This window comes from Elaeis guineensis, chromosome 12, assembly GCF_000442705.2.
Source record: "Elaeis guineensis isolate ETL-2024a chromosome 12, EG11, whole genome shotgun sequence".
Taxonomy (NCBI): Eukaryota; Viridiplantae; Streptophyta; class Magnoliopsida; order Arecales; family Arecaceae; genus Elaeis; species Elaeis guineensis.
The window spans coordinates 4,648,411-4,669,040 of record NC_026004.2 but is presented as its reverse complement, the minus strand read 5'-3'; the positions used below and the strand labels follow the sequence as shown (position 1 = coordinate 4,669,040).

General features: G+C 36.1%; 1 protein-coding gene across 1 annotated transcript; it reads right to left on the bottom strand.

Annotated features, from left to right (window-relative positions):
* Positions 1 to 1,420: 1,420 nt before the first annotated feature.
* On the bottom strand, positions 1,421 to 14,232 carry LOC105055626 (ras-related protein RABE1c). The gene is made up of 8 exons (XM_010937520.4): positions 14,050 to 14,232; positions 6,843 to 6,915; positions 6,646 to 6,746; positions 2,528 to 2,593; positions 2,311 to 2,408; positions 2,171 to 2,233; positions 1,988 to 2,080; positions 1,421 to 1,874 (listed from the first exon to the last, which is right to left on the bottom strand). Exons 1-8 carry the CDS (start codon positions 14,120 to 14,122, stop codon positions 1,791 to 1,793), a joined length of 651 nt encoding a protein of 216 aa, XP_010935822.1. The 5' UTR covers positions 14,123 to 14,232; the 3' UTR covers positions 1,421 to 1,790.
* Between the last annotated feature and the right edge of the window lie 6,398 nt (positions 14,233 to 20,630).

The following is a 20,630-nucleotide window of genomic DNA, read 5'->3' as shown; positions in this document are numbered from 1 at the left end:
ATATCAAGATTTTGGTCCATTGTTTGTGTCATATAAAGTTGAATGCAAAACTTGGGCTTGAGAAAATATCAATATTTTGATCCATTGTATTTCAGATGCTGATCACCTAGTCTTGTTCTAAACTTATTCTGTTTATATTTCAAACCAACTGAACATTGAAGTTGTGCTGTAGCTTTTCTGTTGCCTTGTGGTACACCTCATCTGCAGCCAATAGAGTATTTCTGGCTCCCTTGGGCTCAATGAGTTGGGTTATGTGCTTGGTTGAAAAAAGCCTTGTGGTCTGTTGATTTCTAGAGAATTGTTAAGCTTTAACATGAGCAAAAAATGCCACATAGCTTCCCTGTCAAGCTTTCATCCCTCCATGGTTTTAGAGGTCAAACAGGGGCTTAACTCAAAAACATTTCCGGCATAATCTGAGAATATCACCTGGCATTCAGGGACTTGCCTATTGGTAGATGTATTTCCAGGAAGCATGAAAGTAGAGTTCTTATATCCCTTTGAAATGTCTATCTTTTTTCTTTGTCAGGATTAAGGACAAAATATCAGATATTATTCATCCAAATTCGCTTCTACATCTTAATGCAGAAATATTAACATTTAATCATATACATTTCCGTATTTATATTTAAAAAAAAAAGCAAATATAGATGCTAGATGTGGGCATACAATATCTGAATTTTGTTCATTTTCAAATTTGTTTCCAGGCTTATTTAATTCCATATAACTCTCACAATTCTGAAGAGTCGTGAGTATCAAAGTGTTTTAAATTTCTTTTCAAATGGCATCTTTAATTTGGTGATTTTATCCTTAATAGTCAATCTTTTAACTACACGTGTAACTAGAATTAGTAGGATCAACTGAAAGTTCAGTGTCATGTCAGATGCTGCAATTTCTTTATCATCCTGTGTGCAATCAATTAGTTGTAAAAAATAATAAAGATGGAAACGTAAAGTGGCATAATTAATTATTTAACCATATAATATCTGACCTGTATCAGCAATTGCTGTCAATTATATTTTCCTAGCCACATCATAACAACTACATATGCAAATTTTAGCATCTAATACCTATATTCATATTCATTAAAAAAATGACACTTTATGGATGTATTGGTATTCAGTCCACACTGATCTACTTTCAGACCAATTGAATGAAAACCTCTATGCCTACCTAGCGGAAGTCTTCCAAAGAAACATACTACAAAAATTTGCTAAACTGTTTTGTAGTGGTTGCCTGATTTAGGAAATTTGTTTTGCCCCTAATGTCAAAAAGTTTCATGTTTCAACATAGAATTAATGAAGCCAAGGCAGCCTTAAGATTCACACTTACACATTTTATCAAAAAAAATTAAAGAGTTCCATTATTGCATCCAAGATATAGTATCTGACAAGAAAAGACACCAGACCTGTGCGTCCAACCATTGCAGTTAAACCAACGGTATTTTACTTCTTGGAGATATATTTCACTTACAACGAACTTTTTGCTCATGGTCAAAACCATACATAAGAGTGCTGCAAAAGAAAAGAGGGAAGAGGGAAAAAAAATAACAGTAATAAAAAGAGCACAGGGAAGGAACAGGTAGCAACACTAGACGCCAGCACAGTACGATCATTTGTGGATTCAAATTCGGCTAACTGATGGGAGCATACAACTCTCAGACTGGTTTAAAGACAGTAGAAAAAGGTGCTGGCTATAATGCCTCAGTTATACCGGACAGCTTGCCCCAACTACATGAGAAAGCACAGGTGCACAAGAAACACCAAGCAGTCTCACTTTGGTTGATAAATCATTCAGGAACCACAGCAACTTGATTTCTGCTCAGCAGCACTGGGGGCAGAGGTTGCATCTGGTTTACTGATTTTAATGGTTTGGGGCTGCAAAGTGCAACAAAGTTTAAAAAGGAAAATTTAATATAAAAATAAAAAAAGAAAAAGACAATGGTTCAAGATCTCAAATCATCATTTTATATTGTAGAGGGCATGTATACCTCAGCCTTAGAGTCACTCTCCGTTAGTCTTTGCTTAATCTCCCTAGCAATCGAGAAGAAGACTTGCTCGACATGGAAGTTTGTTTTTGCACTCTGGATGAATTGGCATTGTTGAAACAAAAGGAATTAATGCTACATTTCAAGATCTCCAAAATAATTTATGTGAGACCTACATAAACTTACAGTCTCAAAAAATTTGATGCCATACTCATCAGCTAGCATCTGGCCCTGTGATGTAGAGACAGCCTGTAGGGGAAACCTAAATCACAACCATGAATGCATATATGGAGATGGAAGCAGGTGAATATTTGTCTTAATCATACCCGCTTGCTCTCATCCATGTCAGCCTTGTTGCCGACCAATATTTTGTTAACATTATCAGATGCATGCTGCTCAATTTGATGAATCCAGTTCCTAATGTCTAATGTCTGAATCAGGAGAAACAACCATGAAAAAGACCACCATATTTTAATTATAAACCAGAAAATGTAGTTTAAAGAGATGAGGCCATGAACAGTGGGTAAAACTTGCTGTGGATACTGTTGAAAGAAGACTCATCAGTGACATCATAAACCAATAAAATACCCATTGCTCCCCTGTAATAAGCTGCAGAAGAACCAAAAAAAATCAAATATAGCATGGGACCAGAACATTAGGAGTTTAAGCAGATGCAATTTCAACATAAGATCCACATGAAATTTCAACTCTATCAAAATAATTGCAAATTTGAGTTAGTCTATTGTTTGATGCAATTTAGATATATAAATACTTTTGGCAAATACAACATAATGGATAACCAAACAGGATGTTCATGTGTGTAAGGATGTTCCCACGTGCATGTGTATGAGATAAGCATACACACGCACAGACAGATTGGATACAAGGAAGCAGTTCAAAAAATTGTGCATGTGGAATAGTGCAGCAAAATTTTTGTTCTCTCTCTCTCTCTCTAATTCTTCCCCCTCCTCTTCTCTCCTCTGACTATCCCCGTCCTCTTTCTGTTCACCACCAAAAAACCTGTATGCCTCTTTTCCAGTTACACTCATTCCTTAAGTCTCCCACAATGAAAGTGAGGTGAAGATCAGAACAGCAAGTGAGTTGCAGAAGGAAGCCCAGTGGCTGAAAGTGGTTGGAGGAAAGCAGCCAGAACGATGACATCCATAGGTGAAAGTTGTTGGAGAAAAGCAAATAGAATGATGCACGGGCAGAGAAAGTAAACAGCAGGGCTATGGGTTTTGGTTGGTGGCAATATTTAAAAAGCAGTTGTGGTCCATGGAAAATCAAGGAATTGCACAATGCATATGCCATATGATGACCATATATTTTGGTGCATGGAATACTGTACCACCCCACACCGTCCGGTATGGGCCGTACCATACCGGTCTCGTACCAGTACGCCGTCTCGAAGTGTACCGACATTACCGTACTGTACCAAACTGCGTATCGACATTAAGCAGGATTTTATCGGTTTGGAATCCGGTACCAAAACGGTGAACTTTGTTTCGATGCATATACAATTATAGTTTTAAACTATTTAGAAAAACATAACATATTCAATATAATAAAATAGCAACAATAATAGTAATTTTTTGGATAAATAATACAACAATAACAATAACAAGTAATGCTTACTACTTAGTATTGAATATCTAATATCAATAAATTATGAGATGGACTTTGCTCCTCTTAAAAGGTGAAGGTATGTACTACGCTTTGAGTTCAAACTTAATAATGGGGCATCCAAATTAAACATCCACATGACCGACCCATGAAACTAAAACTCATGTCCTTTGGTAGTCTCAAACCTATATGTTAAGTGGGTCCAAAAAACGAATGGTTAAATTGTTGTGAGAACATATTTACTATGATCTAAGTATTAAAATCTATTGATTTTAAATCTATACATGTTTTAATATATGTAAATCATGATTAATAAAAATGGATTCTCAATTTATATACTTTACCATGTATTTTAGCTCACTAGCATGGTGAAAACTGTCCATTTTGTGTTTATATGATTCATAGATTAGTGACCACCATAATATGCGATATTTGGTTTCTATGTATTTTTAGTGGGATAGATCATAATCAATGGTATGGATCTTCAATTTAAATGCCTCATTACTGATTATAGGCTGGAGAGAAGTAGATATTCTCCCCTACTGAGAGTAGCATAGTGACTTTATTAACAATGGTATTAATATATAATATAATCAACTATTAACATTTTAACATTATTAACATAAATTATAATATAATCAACTATGAACATCATTAACCATGGTCCCAAGCCCATCTAAAACTTATATTAAATCTAAACATTAGCTTGTACTTAATTAAATCTAAACGTTAGCTTGTACTTACTTCATCCACCCTGCCCACATAGAGGGGACTGCATGTGGCTCTAAAACACCTAGCAGATTGCACATGTAAGCCACACAATGATAAGCAAGCTGCATATATGGCTGCAAAACACTTTCTAAAGGCCCACATACGGTATGACCGCAAACTGTAGTTGCACATAGGCAAGAGGTGGGTACAAAGGATCATACCAGCATAGGTGGGTGCATATGTGGTGCCATATTTTAAAACACTAGCTGGAGGAGGTCTGCAGGAGGTTAAAGGTGGAAAAAAAATACAAAGGTGGTAAGTTGAGCAACAATGTGTATGGCAACAGCAAGCAAATCTATCCAAAAGGTAGCAGAAGTTGTTCAAAGGAAGGTTGGAAATATTTTTTGATTGAAACTGTTTGTCATGCCTCAAACCCAAAACTTGAGCTGGGCATGGGACATGGTTGTATATTCTGCAAGCATAGCCCAAAGAATAAGCAAGGCCTTCAAAACAATACAATATCTCAATAAGGTAGAGTAATACATAAATCATGCTCATTACTTTTAAACAAAATAAATTATTTTCACTAATAACAAATAATTGGAATGTCCAACTACAAATACTCCAGCAGTATCAGAAATGCTCTAAATATTCCACCTCTCATTCGTTATTCCAAACATAGCTGAGATCTAAGCATCTTGAAGCTTTGAGAAGAGAAATAAAAACATGTAATAAGCTAACAGCTCAGTAAGAATTTCCCCCATGCACAAAGATATATATTAAATAATGGATAAAGAAATTGTATGCCAAGTATTAATTCAAGATAGAGAAACCATCATTATGAAATACACATTCAATTATTTAATATATGTTTGTATATGTTGGAGAATTTGTAACAACTCAGGATCTCACGAAAAATGGCTAGCCAAACAGTGCTATTTGGGTTCATTGGCTTGTATAAGTATCCAAGATCTACTCAAGTGTATAGCCAATGTGTGAATAGATACATACCTACATGAGTCCTCACATGCTCTTCCTATTTACACCGTAGTGTTCTCATCAGACTAAGGGTCCAAATCCGTTCAAATCCATTCACAAATAACACATCCAATCATAAACATCACAATCAGCCTATAGTCATCCCAAATAGGCTCCTGTACAGTATACCCTAGTCCATATGGGCCATAGACCGAGTCTGCTTAGATACCATTTGTAATAACTCAAGACCTCATCCAAAAATGCTAGTCAGAAGATGTTATTTGTATTTTTTAGCCCTTTATAAGATCTAAGATCTACCCGGTGCCTAGCCATGTGGGACTAAAAACACGCTCACATAAATCCTCACACTATTTCTAATAAATTCTTTTGATACTTGGATCATTGATTTGTGACCTCGGTGTGGATTTCTATTAGCATTTCTAATGGATGCAGCAATGCCAACGAAGGTTTGAATTTGAAGAGTTATTGGAACAACTATGCACACCATGTTGGCTATTTTCTTACCAATCCACGGACCATTGATGAAGCAAGCTTTATGTGGTATCTTAACATTTCACATGCAAAAAGAAGCACGGTCTCCTGCAAGGTTGTTAGATGCAGCTGCCCAAGGATTTAAATGATACAACAGCCAAGGCATTTGATACTTTGTAGGCCTTTGAAAAACATGGCCACTCATGTGTCTAGTTGAATCCTACTGTGTGCTCGGTCACCTAGTGGCAGTCTGTCTTGGAAAGATGCTTTGTTTGTTCATTTATTGAGTGTTAACTTTTTACCTTTAAGTAAAATATATATATATATATATATATATATATATATATACACTAGAAAACACATTCCTTAAATAATTGATGCTTTAACATGATATATTTCTAAGAGGCTTTAGATATTTTAAATCATGCACTAGAAAATTATTTAAGATAAAGTGACCAAATCATTTACATTAATATTGAATAACTACATATTTAACAACTTTATGGTTATCAACATCATGTTATTTGATATGCTTTTTACAAATATATGATCCTATATATGATTCTGTATACAAAGACATGCAATTTTAAAAGATATACATCCACGCATGCTGCCGGCACTTTGGTTACACGCAATGCAGTGTAGCCAACTTTATGTAAGGACTAAAGACTGACAGATATACATACACACATGCTGCGAGCACTTTCCTACATTAAGATAATTGTCATATTGGACATATAAGGAAAGGAAAATAGTTGGAACGCACTACTGCAATGTAAGGAAAAAATGTAACCAGACAAAAGAACCTACTCTTGTGTTCTCTTTTGGTGGAACGCTACATATTTTATATAATATACCTGTAGTAATTGTACGGAAACGTTCTTGACCAGCTGTATCCCATATCTGCAACTTAATACGTTTCCCATCAAGCTCAATTGTCCTGATCTTAAAGTCAATCCTAAAAAATATAGATCCCAATATAAGAATTCCAGCATCAAATAAAACCAGGCATAGCGGAGATAAAAAATAAGATAAGGATTACACAATTACAAACCCTATTGTGGTAATAAAACTAGTGGTGAAAGAATCATCAGTGAAGCGCAAAAGCAAACAACTCTTTCCAACCCCTGCAGAGAAGTTTCAGCAATTCATATAAATCACAGGAACAAGACAATACTGAAGAATGTATGAGTTTTGCATATTGCATCTAACCCCATGTTGTTAGTTGAACATTTAGAGAGGTAAAACAGTACAAGGGCTAGATGTTACAAAATAAAACCATATATGAGATATCATACATGACCAAGCAATTTCTTAGAATCTCAAACTGCGACAGAAGTTTAGCCAAGAAATTTAGTTAATGAGCCAGAGAAATCGAATAAGTTTCAGATATAAAAGTTAGAAAAAAAGTTCAAAGAATACAAGCATGCAGGTTAAGATCATATGCAAATGAAAACCAAGCAAATAAGGTGTCTATAGATTGCTCCATTCAGATAAACAAGGTAACAAGTCTATAATTTCTTTCCTATTTTCTTTTAATGTAAGTATTTATTTGATTATTAAATAAATTAATATTCAAATAGTAAACATCCTCAAAAAAAGGAGCAGACCTATTCTTAATAAAAAAAATGTTCTGCTTCCTATCACAAAAAATAAAGGGAAATGCCTTTAAATTAACGCATGATCATCCTACACAATTCGATAAATATCTTAGGGCCATGCTTAAAAAACCTCTAAACAAAATTATACTATCAATACCTTACCAGCCTGGGATGCTGAAACTATCCATACAAGTCAATATCGATGGTTCTTCATTCTTTTTTATATTGCTGGTATTGGTATGTATCATCAATGGTGGGAAGATTCCTCACGAGTGCAGAATACGAATCTCTGCCCAAGATCTCAACATCGATGACGATGTCGATACCACAAGAGAAAGAAAGAAGAGAGAAGCACGAAGGATAAAATCAAAAATAACGTGGATCAACACAATGCTTACCTCCATAGGGCATGCAAACTTCGCTGTGAGAAAAAATAAATACAATAGAAAAGCACACCCTCTCAACTCTCATACATCAATTTCTCTCTCTCAACAAGAAGCTAAAACCCTCACAAAAGGCTCTCAATCAACTCTTTAGAAGGCTCCCTCTCTTTCTGAGCCGCTACACCTGAAACTTTGATTGCTGTCTCAAGATCCTGAGCCGCTCTCTACTCCACAGGCCGTCAAGCCCCTTTAAAAAATCCTAAAATCGACTCCTATTAGGACTCCAGACCCCCTCCGATCGTTCGATCGCTCTTGCATGTGCCTGCAGCCGTCTGATCGCGTCCTTACGCCCGCTCAGCAGCTTGATCGCATGTGGACCGCGTGAAACCAAGCGTGGACCATGTCAAATCACGCGTGGACCGTGTCACCTCATCTCTTGAACTGCACGGTGGCCTATGCATCTCGTGCATCCTGGACAGCACGCACCTATAGGCCACACCTGTAGGCCTACGTGCCTGTGGGCCTGCGCGCGCCTGCGGGCCTGAATGCCATGGGCTTCCCTATCTTGGGCCTCGCTGCTGTAGGCTTCACTACTATGGATCGAATTTGAGGAGTCAAAATCTAACAATCACAACCTCGACTCAACATTCAGCCTTCATATAACTTTGAAAGCTTTTGGATAATCTTGTCCCCATGTCTTGGGGTAAATACCTGGCTGCTCATAGATGAATAGACATGGGAGTCGAGCCAGACCACTCGATCCCATCTCTATCATATGTTGTGACCTGCCTGACCTGAGATCTGCTCGAAGTAGTCTTCTACGATAATAGAAACTTCATCCTACGGCGTCGCCTGTTATCTTCTCGAGTCTCCCATCTCGTACTCAATCCATCTGTACCTGAAACTCCACCTCACGCTGAGCTCCCATTGGCACCTAAAGCCCCACCTTGCACTAAGCTCCCTATCAAGAGGTAGTGTCTTCCATACTTCTTTCCATTCATAACAATCCTAATGTCATGTACAACCTTCAAGATTCCATCACCAGCTCTCCATCTGTAGCTGTTTGAATTCAGTCTGCTCAGTAAAATCAGATTACTCTTGAAATTGGATATGTATCGACCTCACCCAACTTTCTCACTACTCCATTATGTGTCTGTAAGTTGATTGTCCTAATGCCTTTGATCGCACAGCTCGATCCATCCGACAAATAAATAGTACTCTCACTACTCTCTAGAGAGTCAAACAGCTCCACTCTGCAACAAATATGATGCGAACATGCTGAATCTAAATCTATTGAGAAAAAGAAGTAGATACCTCATCTAAGACCATAAGCACATTATCAGTCTCATCAGTGTCGCTACCATGACTGCTGCCGCAGTAGCCTTCATCCGATCTCTGAGCTGTATGCAATCTCTGACTCGATGTCCCAACTCATCACACTGATAGCATCTGATCTTACTGAAGTCCCTTGACTTGGACCTGGACCGCCCACCTTGCGATCTTCTGCCACTTCATCCTCTACCACTACCACCTCCAGTCACCGTCAAAGTCGAGTCGCCATCTGAACTCAAAGCTCGATTCTCTCGTCTGAGAATCTCATTCTGAAGAAGTGCAGAAGTGACCTTCTCCATCTTAATGGTGCTCTTCTCCACAAGAAGAGCAGTCATCAAAGACTCAAATGGAGGGAGAAGCAATGAAAGCAAGACCCACGTCTTGATCTTCTCCTCAACCTTCTCACCAACACTGAAAAGATCAGTGAAGATCTTCTAAAAGTTGCGAAGATGCTCTGGTATGCTTTGTCCCTCGCTCATCTGCAGCTGATAGAACTGCTTCTAGAGGAAAAGAGCATTGATGAGTGACTTCACCATGTACATCTCTTCGAACTTCATCCACATCACTGTCGGAGAAGTCTTGCTAAGCACAGATCACCACATCATCCGTCAAGTACAAACAGATTGCACTCACCACTTACATCTAGAGCCACTTTCAACTCTTCTCCTCCATGGTAGTCGGCTTCTCCTCGCATAAGAGATCATCCATCAACCCTTGTTGGATGAGCACATCATTCACCCTCACTTGCTATAGGAAGAAATTACTCTTTCCATCATACCGTTTGATCTTTACTTTGATTGAGCCTGTCTTCTCCATCTTCTTCAACCTCGATTAACGCCACCATAACCTGAACAACCACGTGCTCTGATACCACTTATTGGAAAGATCCCTTACGAGTGTGGAATACGGATCTCCATCCAAGATTTCAATATCGATGATGATGTCAATATCATAAGAGAAAGAAAGAAGAAAGAAGTATAAAGGACAAAATCAAAAATAATGTGGATCAGCACAAGATTTACCTCCATGGAGAATGAAAACTTCACTATGAGAGAATAAATACAAGAAGAGATCGCACCCTCTCAACTCTTATATATCAATTTTTCTCTCTCAACAAGAAGCTAAAACTTTTACAAAAAGCTCTTAATCAACTCTCTAGAACGCCTCCTCTCTCTCTCTCTCTAAGTTGCTACAAGCTGCTACACTTGAGACTTTGGCCGCTGTCCCAAAATCCTCAGCCGCTCTCTACTCCACAGGCCGTTAGGCCCCTTTAAAAAGCCCTAAAACCGACTCTTATTAGGACTCCAAACTCTCTCCGATTGTTCGATCACTCCACACGCACCCGCAGCCATCTGATCGCATCTGCATGCCTGCTCAGTAGCTCGATCATGCATGAACTACATAGACCATGTCAAACCATGCGTGAACCATGTTGCCTCCTCTCCTGGACCATACCGTAGACCGCGTGGTGGTCTACGCGTCTCATGCGTCCTAGGCCCTGCACGCTGGGGCCACGTGCGCTTGTAGGCCTATGCGCCTGCAGGCCGTGCACGCCTGCAAGCCTGCGCCCCTGAATACCGTGGGCTTCTCTATCTTGGGCCTCGCTGCTGTGGGTCAAATTTGAAACGCCAAAATACAACAATCAATACTAGTACTATACTGATACTATACTATTTCGATGGAAAAATAGTATCAGATTCAGTACCAGTTTTAAAGTTCTATTAGGGGCTATAAACAATATGCCATATCCTAACACCTCAATCTGAATAACAAAACATAATCAGGCCTGGATCACTAGAAGTAGGACAAACGTAAACTTATTAGATTTGGATCCTATGAAGGATCTGTTATTGCTGAGTTGAAGTGGACTACTTTTGGATTCAAAAATAATTGTGATTCCATAATACAATATGTTACAAATGATTCAAAACCTAAAACCTAAAACTTGCTAAGCACATTAGATATTTTTTGCGGCAGGCCAATCAGACTAACAATAACCAACAGCATATCCAAACCAAGATATGAACCTTATAAGTAATTTAATTTTGATTTGGGTTTGGAACCCACACTATTAGATATTTAAATCTGGATAATTTCCTTCATCTATCTTGGACCATGATCTTACATGAATCCAACTCAAACCAAGCTGATTGACATGTATCCAACCTGATACCATAACCAAGCTCCGTGGTGTCCACAAAACCTTCATTTTGAAACCCATAATATTCTAAATACAATAATTGATGTGTCCATCAACCACAGTCTGCTAATCTAAGAATTATTAATTAAGATCAAGAACATTATCATCTAGACCATTAAAGAAACATTTAAAAAGATAAATAAATAAGATATTTTGCCTCCAGCAAGTTGAACAATTTCCCAAACTTTGGAATGCAGAGAGTAACTCTAGAAGCAGCAAAGAAGCAAAAGATGAAGTCATGCTGTGTTTGTTTGCACATAAAAACTGGTCCTAGAAACTAGTTTTTGCACTTTGGTACTTGCATCATTTGGCATTTCTGATGAAATATTATGCAAAAATTGATGTCAGGACTCCTAATCCAGATTTTGATATACATCTTTAAAGTTTGGATGTCAATATCATAACAAAAAGCAGGCCTAGAATATGTAAATCCCCCATGAGAAGTTAAACACATCTATTGAACAAGGTAGAGGTGCAAGTTAGTATGTCTAAATTGGATCAAATCTTGACTTCCACCACACCTAGAAACAGGATCCTTGATTTGGTAATGATCCCCTACCAAGACTTGAGTGTCCAATTAAGTTGGCATGGACTTGAAAACCAAACAAGAATTATGCCTGTGCAAATTAACTGACCAAATTACAAACAACAAGATGTCAAAAACTTAGTTCTATCTACACAACTGAAACACTTGATATGACCTACTTAGATAAGAGTCCAACATAAAGCCGAGATAAGAACATGCTCTTTCTATTTGACCCACCATGTTCACCACCCGTTTCCAGCAACACCCTTGCCCATTTCCCTCTCCCCCACCCAACACCCTTGTTTTCCCAATTACATTTCTTAAACAAAAGTCACAAGACAACAGACACTTGAAATCATGCTATATATTATGTTTCGAATCATGCCTACTGCTAGAGAAGGTACACAAAACTCAAATATTTGAGAACATAAGGTTCCTATTGACCATGCAAATACACCATTGACCAAAATGAAAGTAATAAAAACATATTTTTCTACGAGAGGTAATATAAGCATAGTCTTAAGGAAAACATGCCCACTATGAAATTTTAATTTCACCTCTAAATTTTTTTAACAATGTAATGCGGTGATACTATTTATGTTGGCTCAAAACTTGGGAGATAATTCCACCAATATGATTCTATTTATCTATGGAAAATGTGGCTATTGTCGCTTTGAAGTTTCAAATTTGCACACTAATACCATATGAAGTTGTATGATTTAAGATGAAAGCCAGCTATTAGAAAAGGCTAGAAAAGTTAACTATATGGATCACTGAATCAGTTTTCTGTCTCAAACCTTGATTCTTATGGAAAGAAGCAATGCTATACACTTAACAAGTTACTTTTCAAACCTCTCAACAGCCACATCCCACTGATGTTCTGTTTAGTTTCCAATTCCAAGGAAGTCATATTACTCAAGTGCTTCTCTACCCACAAATCAAAGACAGCTTATCCATTTTCTACCACATAAGCCTCCAAACCTGGTCTTGTAATGGCCCTTGTACTAAAAACCATGAGGAGACAAAGTCCATTTTAGACAGCTCTGCTGCCACTTAATTCTTCATCACTAGTGTTACAACATCTGCTCTCTTAAACTTAATAGGGAGACATATATTCCACCAAAAGGAAAATAGAAGATAAATAATTTTAGTGTTTTAGTGTCTACAACTGCACCATCCGTTGAAACCACTTTTTTCCACTCAGGATAGATCTCCTTACCAGATTGCAAAACACAAAGCCATTTTGGAAACTTTAGTCAATATTGAGAAGCATGGATAAAGCCAAATTATAAATTTTACTCCCCTTATCTTCTCCCAGAATCTATAAATCCAAATCAAACAAGAGGCATCCCTAATCAACAAGAGGCAGCTCTATTCCTGCAGTGTTGCATCCAAGAATTAAACCTCCCCGAAATGATCCTAACCTGACTTTTCTCCACTCCTCCAAAGACTTGTGCTCCATATGCTTTGCAGCAGTAAGCTTCTCCGACCACATTTTGCAAACGAAAGTAGGGCATCCAAACACACCCTTAATAATCACACATGTCACAAGCTCCAAATTTATATGAAATCACCCATGAAGTCGTGCTCAACCTTGGATAAAGATATCTCTTCACCCTCTAGTCACCCATAATCCCTCAGCCTTCTGTCATTCCAAACGTCCCCATACAACAACTGCTTCACCACGATAATCCTCTGCTTTATCCTTCACTCTACCACTCAAACTCAAAGACTGTAACCCTCATCAACCATCCGATCAACCTAACCTTCGTCTCCTAATATTTACGAATTCATCCAAAAAATTCCCACAATCTTTAATGAATTGCGAAAAGAAACCCCGAATTCACCCCCTTCCTCGTCGAGTTGAATCCAGAGCCATCAACCATTCGTTCTTTTAACAATTCCATTAAATTAGGACACTGAGGTTCCCAGTTCTTTGAGGAAAATAAATCAAATCAAGCAAATTAAGGAGGCACCTACGATTACAACTCAAAAAACGTAATTTAAAAAAATATTCAAGAGACGGATTCAATTCAAAGCTGGTCAAGTCCTCGTCCAAACCTCAAGAATTTCACATCAAGAACGATCAAAGATGAAACTATAATCAAGAAAAATGGAAACAATGATCGGATTGCAGAGAAATCGAAACAACGAAACCTAATTCCCATTCGATCCAAGAAAAAAAGAAAAAGAGGCATCAAAAAAACAAAAAAACTTGCCGCTATCGCCGATCAGGAGGAGTTTAATGAGGTAGTCATAGTCTGCGCGCGCCCTCACCGGAGGTGCCGCCATCTCTTCTCCTCCGCCTCCGCCTCCGCCTCCGCCTCCGCCGCCGCCCGGCACCAGCCTTTCCTCGCGTCTGCCCGTTCTCGGCCCGGCCTCCGGCTATAAGAGTGGAATAGATCCCAATTTATAGTTTTACATGAAAACCAATCAATCCCCGTGATCAGCTGCAAGTTGTGCCACAGCATTCCATGTTATATTTCGCCACGTATTGCCTTTCGTTCATTCTACAAAATGGGTCCACATGCCACGTCAGTAACCCATCAGCAATACGTCGACACGCGATTGATTAACTTGGAATGCTGTTCGGAGGAAACAGCCGTACTCATATGAATATTATCGTACATGCCCGAAATAAAATTGTAAGCTCCTGACGCTGAGCCCCCAAACGGAGAGATAATGGAAGTCTGGAGGAACACACGTAATTAAGGTGTCCCATGCTTAGATTATACTTGGGGTGTTTTGTGCAAATTATCGTTTTCGTCCTTTCAAGGGGAGCGCTTTAACTAAATCGCATTTGTAAGAAAAGTTAAGCGTCTGTTTTTTGCCAAATTGCCAGGTAAAACGACTAGGACGTCGATTATAGACCTAACGAGAGTGACAGCGAGATATGCTATCCTCCACGTGGATTTGAAGAACCTATTGCTGTTTGGGTTCAAATTTGGAGTCTTATGTGCTCTCGGTTTGAGAGCAGCGGGTTCAGTGCCAGCACACCCCACCACGCATGGCCACCGACCATGACCATCGAGTTTTGTAAGACATAGACTAGACATATGCTGGTCACCGCTGAGTACGAGCGACTGATAAACCCTTTGCACATCGTTTTAGGAAAAAAATACGATGCTTCGTTGGACTGACCACATGTAGGGGCGTAACGAAGGGGTGTTTGATTGAAAGGAATAAAAATTTAAAATTAAAATTAAAATAAACGACCCCCATTTCAACCATTTGTTAGAAAAAAAATTTATTTTAATTTTAAGATAAAATAAAAATAATATAATTTATATAAAATTCAATCTCTATTTTTTTTTATAAATTTAAATTTTTATTTCGATTTCGATTCTGATGACGAATCAAATACTTCGAGTAATTTGATCATTCCGATTTCGATTCTAAACCATTTCGATTTTCATTCTCATTCCAATTCTGATTGCGAACCAAACACCCCTGAGATAGATCGGATTGAATCATGGGTGATCCCAATCCGATCCAATTTCTTAATCGGATCTTAATATTAGATCTAAATCTAACTCAATAGAAAATCAGATCGGATCAAATCAAATTTATGGTCAAAAATTTTATCCTATTAAATCATTTGGGTCGAATCAGGTTTATGCATAATCCGATCCTAACTTAAAAAATTCAGATCTGATTCGGGCTCGATTCGTATGATAGACCAACGTACGAGAAATTATAACAAAAATAAATAAATATTACTTTGTCTTAGCTATTAATTTATGAATAATCCATAATTTTAACTACTAGAGCTCGATTATTATTTAAAAAAAATTTAACACAAAATTTCATAAATGAATGGATGTCATCGAATGTTATAATAACTTTGGTACATTGCTATCAAGAACTAATTAAAATATAGCTATAATCTAGAGAGAAAAAATGAATATAAAAATCAACATGAAGATTATATTCAATTTTCTGCAATATCTCTATCTTTTATTGACAACTAAAATATTCTTTCTATTTTTGGTATAATATTTATTCCATAATCCAAGTAAATAAATCATAACAAACAAATAGATCGATGGCCTTCGTCTTGATAATATGTACAAGATAAACACAATATATACTATCTATTGGCAAAGACCAACAATTTAAATATAAATATAATTTCTCAGAATTTCATAGTCAAATTAAGCAAAATTGTATAACAAATAACAATACTACAAAAGTATTTGGAATTATAATCCCACTCTATTTGCTCTATAGTTTACATATTGGATCTAATACTAATTCAAGTCGGATTGGATGGGATTCGAATTCAGTAAACCTAGATTTGATCTAAAAATTAAATGGATCCAATTTTAGAACCTAATCCGACCCTGTGGATCTTTTAAAATAGATTAGATCGGATCTAAGTGGGTCGGGTTAGGTCGATCATGGATCAACCCGATCCATTTGCAGCCTTAACGACGTATTGCAATTAATAAGAGAGCAGGTATTTAATATAGGTCATTTTTTTTCTGATTGAACTGTCGTTTCTCTCATTTTACTCTATTTTGCTCAACTAGAATATCATAGAATACAACAGGATATCATACCATTATCATGACATTCGATTATTATGTATGACATCCTGTTATATTTCATATATAATTATTATAATATCATAAAAACTAACATCATGTCATAATAATATAATGACATCATATTATAATTATTGATATATCATAAAAATTAATAGGACATCATAATAATATTATGATATTCTGTTGCAATCTTATGGTATTTGATTATTCTATAAACAATAATTGGGATGTCATAAAAACTAATAGGACGTCATAATAATATCATGACATCCTATTGCAATCTTATGATATTATGTTGCATCCTATAGATAATTATCGAGATGCCATAAAAACTAACAAGACATCATAATAATATTATAATATTTTATTACAATCCTATGATATCCTGTTGTATCCTATAAATAATTATTGAGATGTTATAAAAACTTACAGAATATCATAATAATATTATGATGTCTTGTTATATTTTAAAAATAATTATCGAGATGCCATAAAAACTAATATGATATTATAATAATATTATCACATCTTGTTGTATCTTATAAATAATTATCAAAATATCATAAAAATTAATAGAATATTATAATAATATTATGATATCCTATTTGCATCCTATGATATCCTATTATATCTTATAAATAATTATCAGGATATCATAAAAACTAATAGGATGTCATAATAATATTACAACATCCTATTTGCATTCTTTGATATTTTATTAAAAAGCAATAGGACGTCATAATATTAAAAAAGAGTATTTTGATTAAAAAAATATGATAAAAAAATTAAGTTGCATTAAATATCTGTCTCCTTATTAATTATACTATGTGGTATAATTTAATGAAGTGGTACATTTTTTTTTCTATCGAATATGATGGACAAAAAATTACTCATGGGTGACTATTTGAAATTGGGCTAGTGGTCAGGAGAAAGCCCAAATATTAGGCCCATTGACGGTGTTTCCAAGATTGGATGTGGTTAAGAATAATATATTGAATGTATTCCACATGATCACATATGCAATTATGCACAAGGTTTAACATTCCATGGGATGATGGAATCCCTAAGTCTCCTCATACACCACCAAAGATGTTAATAGTTTCCCACTCGGCAGAACTTCTGTTTTTCTTTTTGTTACAGACTTTCTGTTTTTTAAGAAAATTAAAAATTACAACAAATAGTATCATTGATCAGTAAAGCAATCTTTTGACATAATATTTAAGTTGGTAGTAGAGTGACAGGTGATGTTAAACGATATAACTTGACATGAAAATATTTTTATCCAATTGATCGATGTTTCTTGGAAGATCACCCCCTCCAAACCCTGACCCACTTAAAAAAAAAAAAGATAGGTGGAATCAACTCTCCAACTTATTCTTTTGAATATATATTTTTTCTTATGCAAATCTTCTCCCATAGAACATTGAGTAGACAAACCTCTTTTGATAAACTTTTTAAAGTAAGATCCATTAACAAACCTCGAATTCATATGGCTACACTCTTTTTTGTATACTTAGAGCTCATTTAGGCAATCCAATAGGATTGAACTGAATTGTTTGTTGGATTTATGTACTAGCCATCTATTTAAGTTTGGCTCTATCAACCAAATATCCCGTGTTATATCCTGTTGTTTGGTTAGTACTATAAATAATAATTAATAGTTATTGATTGCTGAAAATTATTCTTTGATTTAAATTAGAATATATTTTTCATCATGATTTTGAAAAATATAAATTACTCTTATCTTGATCATTTTATCTATATCCACATTAATCTATAGAAAAAATTTTTGATTCAATTAGGAATGTATCATATATAAAAAAAGATTGGGTAGGAAGAAAAAATACTTCAGCCCATAGGCCGACATTTAGGTTAGGATTCGAGCAGATTCTTAAAAGATGTGAGCTGGATGGGCTACAGTTCAATTTTTATAAAAATTTTAGATTAATTCTACAGGAATATCTAAATAGGTCCTCAATATTAATGATGATCAAGATTGATAGCCTAATGTAATTCAATCCGAAAACTAGTGTTATCATTACAATAGAGTTCTATAATGATTAGGGTGCATCGGTATGTGCATGCATGCGTGCGCGTGTATTCAATATTTTATATTCTTACATCAAAAGAAAATAAAATTTTATGTCATATTGCTCCATTAACAAAGAATCTATCTCATCTTTCTTCGTAATAGCAAATGATATATGGCCAATTTATAGGATTTGTTTGACAAAGTCGAAGGATTAGCCAGAGTGGTATTTTTTTTTCTTAAAAAATAAAGAGGGACAAAATGAAATATTTGACCCGTTGGATAGAATTTGATTGTTTACACAAAATAGTTCATCCAATCAATGTGATTGAGAGACTCAGTCCAATCAAATTGTCCTCATGGTAATACCTTTCAACCTTAGCAGGTTGACTCAACATCAACTTTAATGTAAAGTTGCTTCTTTTAGACCTACAACATATCAATCACGTGGCCACGTATTTTCTATCCCATGTAAATGCGCTTAATACAAAGGGAATGTTGGATTGAATTTCTTTTCTTTTCTTTTCTTTTCAGTGGACAGTGTTGGTTTTAATTCTTTAAAGTACAAATTAAAGATAACCTTTTATATATGACAGTGTAAATATTTGACCGACACTCCAAGGAATTAGTAATAGAAAGCACTGATAAATTGTTCGCACTCCACTTCAGGAGGAGAAGATTTGCCAAAATTTATGTCACTGTATCATTCTTGTTATTTTTGACTCTTTATTTTTCTCAATTTTCAATAGAAGAATCCTTCTCCTTCTTCTTCTTCTTTTTGAGGGGATTGGATTCTAGATGTTAATAAAAGCACCAAATACTATGGCCATCTTTAAGAAAAAGGCACTCACTATGGGCTCATGAGACATGTTCTTAACTTTGCAAGGACCTGTTTTCTCTATATAAAAAAAGGGGAAATGCCGGGATCTGCTTGGATCTTACCTGGTTGTTGCACCAGTTGTTTTCCATTCAATCAAGCTGAAACACATGTCACAGAAAAGCATTAGATGTGGCTTTCTCAGTGGCATACACATAATGGCATGCTAATTAGCTGAAGGAAACGTGACAAAGATAGAATGGGACCAGTTCCAAATATCGTCTAGACCCTAGAATCGCATTCTGGTTTCCAATGTGCTTTATCTATGGACAGATGTTCCATCTCAGATTCAGACAAAAGATGCTTAGAGTCTAAATTTAGTAGAAGGTTCAGTACTAAAATTTGGTTGCCGAACTTTAGAGAAAAAATCATTGAGTTTTTGTATGAACAAACAATACAACCGGAATCAGTCATTTTCTCCAGAATATCAACAACAACAACAACAACAACAACAATGAACTACCCCAAGATGGTTTGTGAATAAAATTGTTTTCTTATTTTTAAATTAATTTGTTGTCTATTATTCATATATGAAATTACATCTTTTGAAATCCAACCAAATCATTTCTAGTATTTCAAACAATAAGAGAGAATCCAAACAAATGAGTTCCCACCTGAGTTCACCTTTCAGTTTCCTTGGTCAAATCTTATTCAAACTGGTGGGTGATTTCTTTAGATTTCTTCTAAATCTCACTGCAGAGAATAAAACTCTTGAACAAAATGTTTGACATGTGGAATAGTAGAACTACTATACCCGCGTGCCTTTCATGAATGCTTTTATATATATGTACATATAAGCCAATAGAACTTGTCAAGTGGTCTTTCCAGACCTAATCTGAGAGCTTATCTACAACAAAGCATCCAAGTCCCCGTGAGCTTAAACCAATAAAAGCTCTGTTATCATGACGTCCTGGTTGACCCTTCAACGGTCTTACCACTTAAACACTACCAGGACCGGTCAACCACCACCATTCAGGATATTTCTCGGTAATTCAGCAGCAAGTAGCCGGCCGTAATTTGGCTTCCAACTATTTAAATCTACAGATGTACCTGTGTTTGTTTCAGTATTTCACCACACACGGAAAGGCCTGCAATCAGTGGATGCTAGGTGTATAAACTTGGTTGTTGTGCTCTTCATATATATCAGTGCTACATGGACGGGAATTACAAGCAATTATTCTACGCCTAACTTGTTATTTTCCGACGCTTGATGAGTAGAGCTTGGCAAGTAATTAAAATCATGTAAGAAAACCATATAGAATCAATATAATCCCTAGTCCAGGTATATTCTCAAGAATTAAGATACGAGATAAGTATAAGTCCAGCCTATTCATATATTTTGCA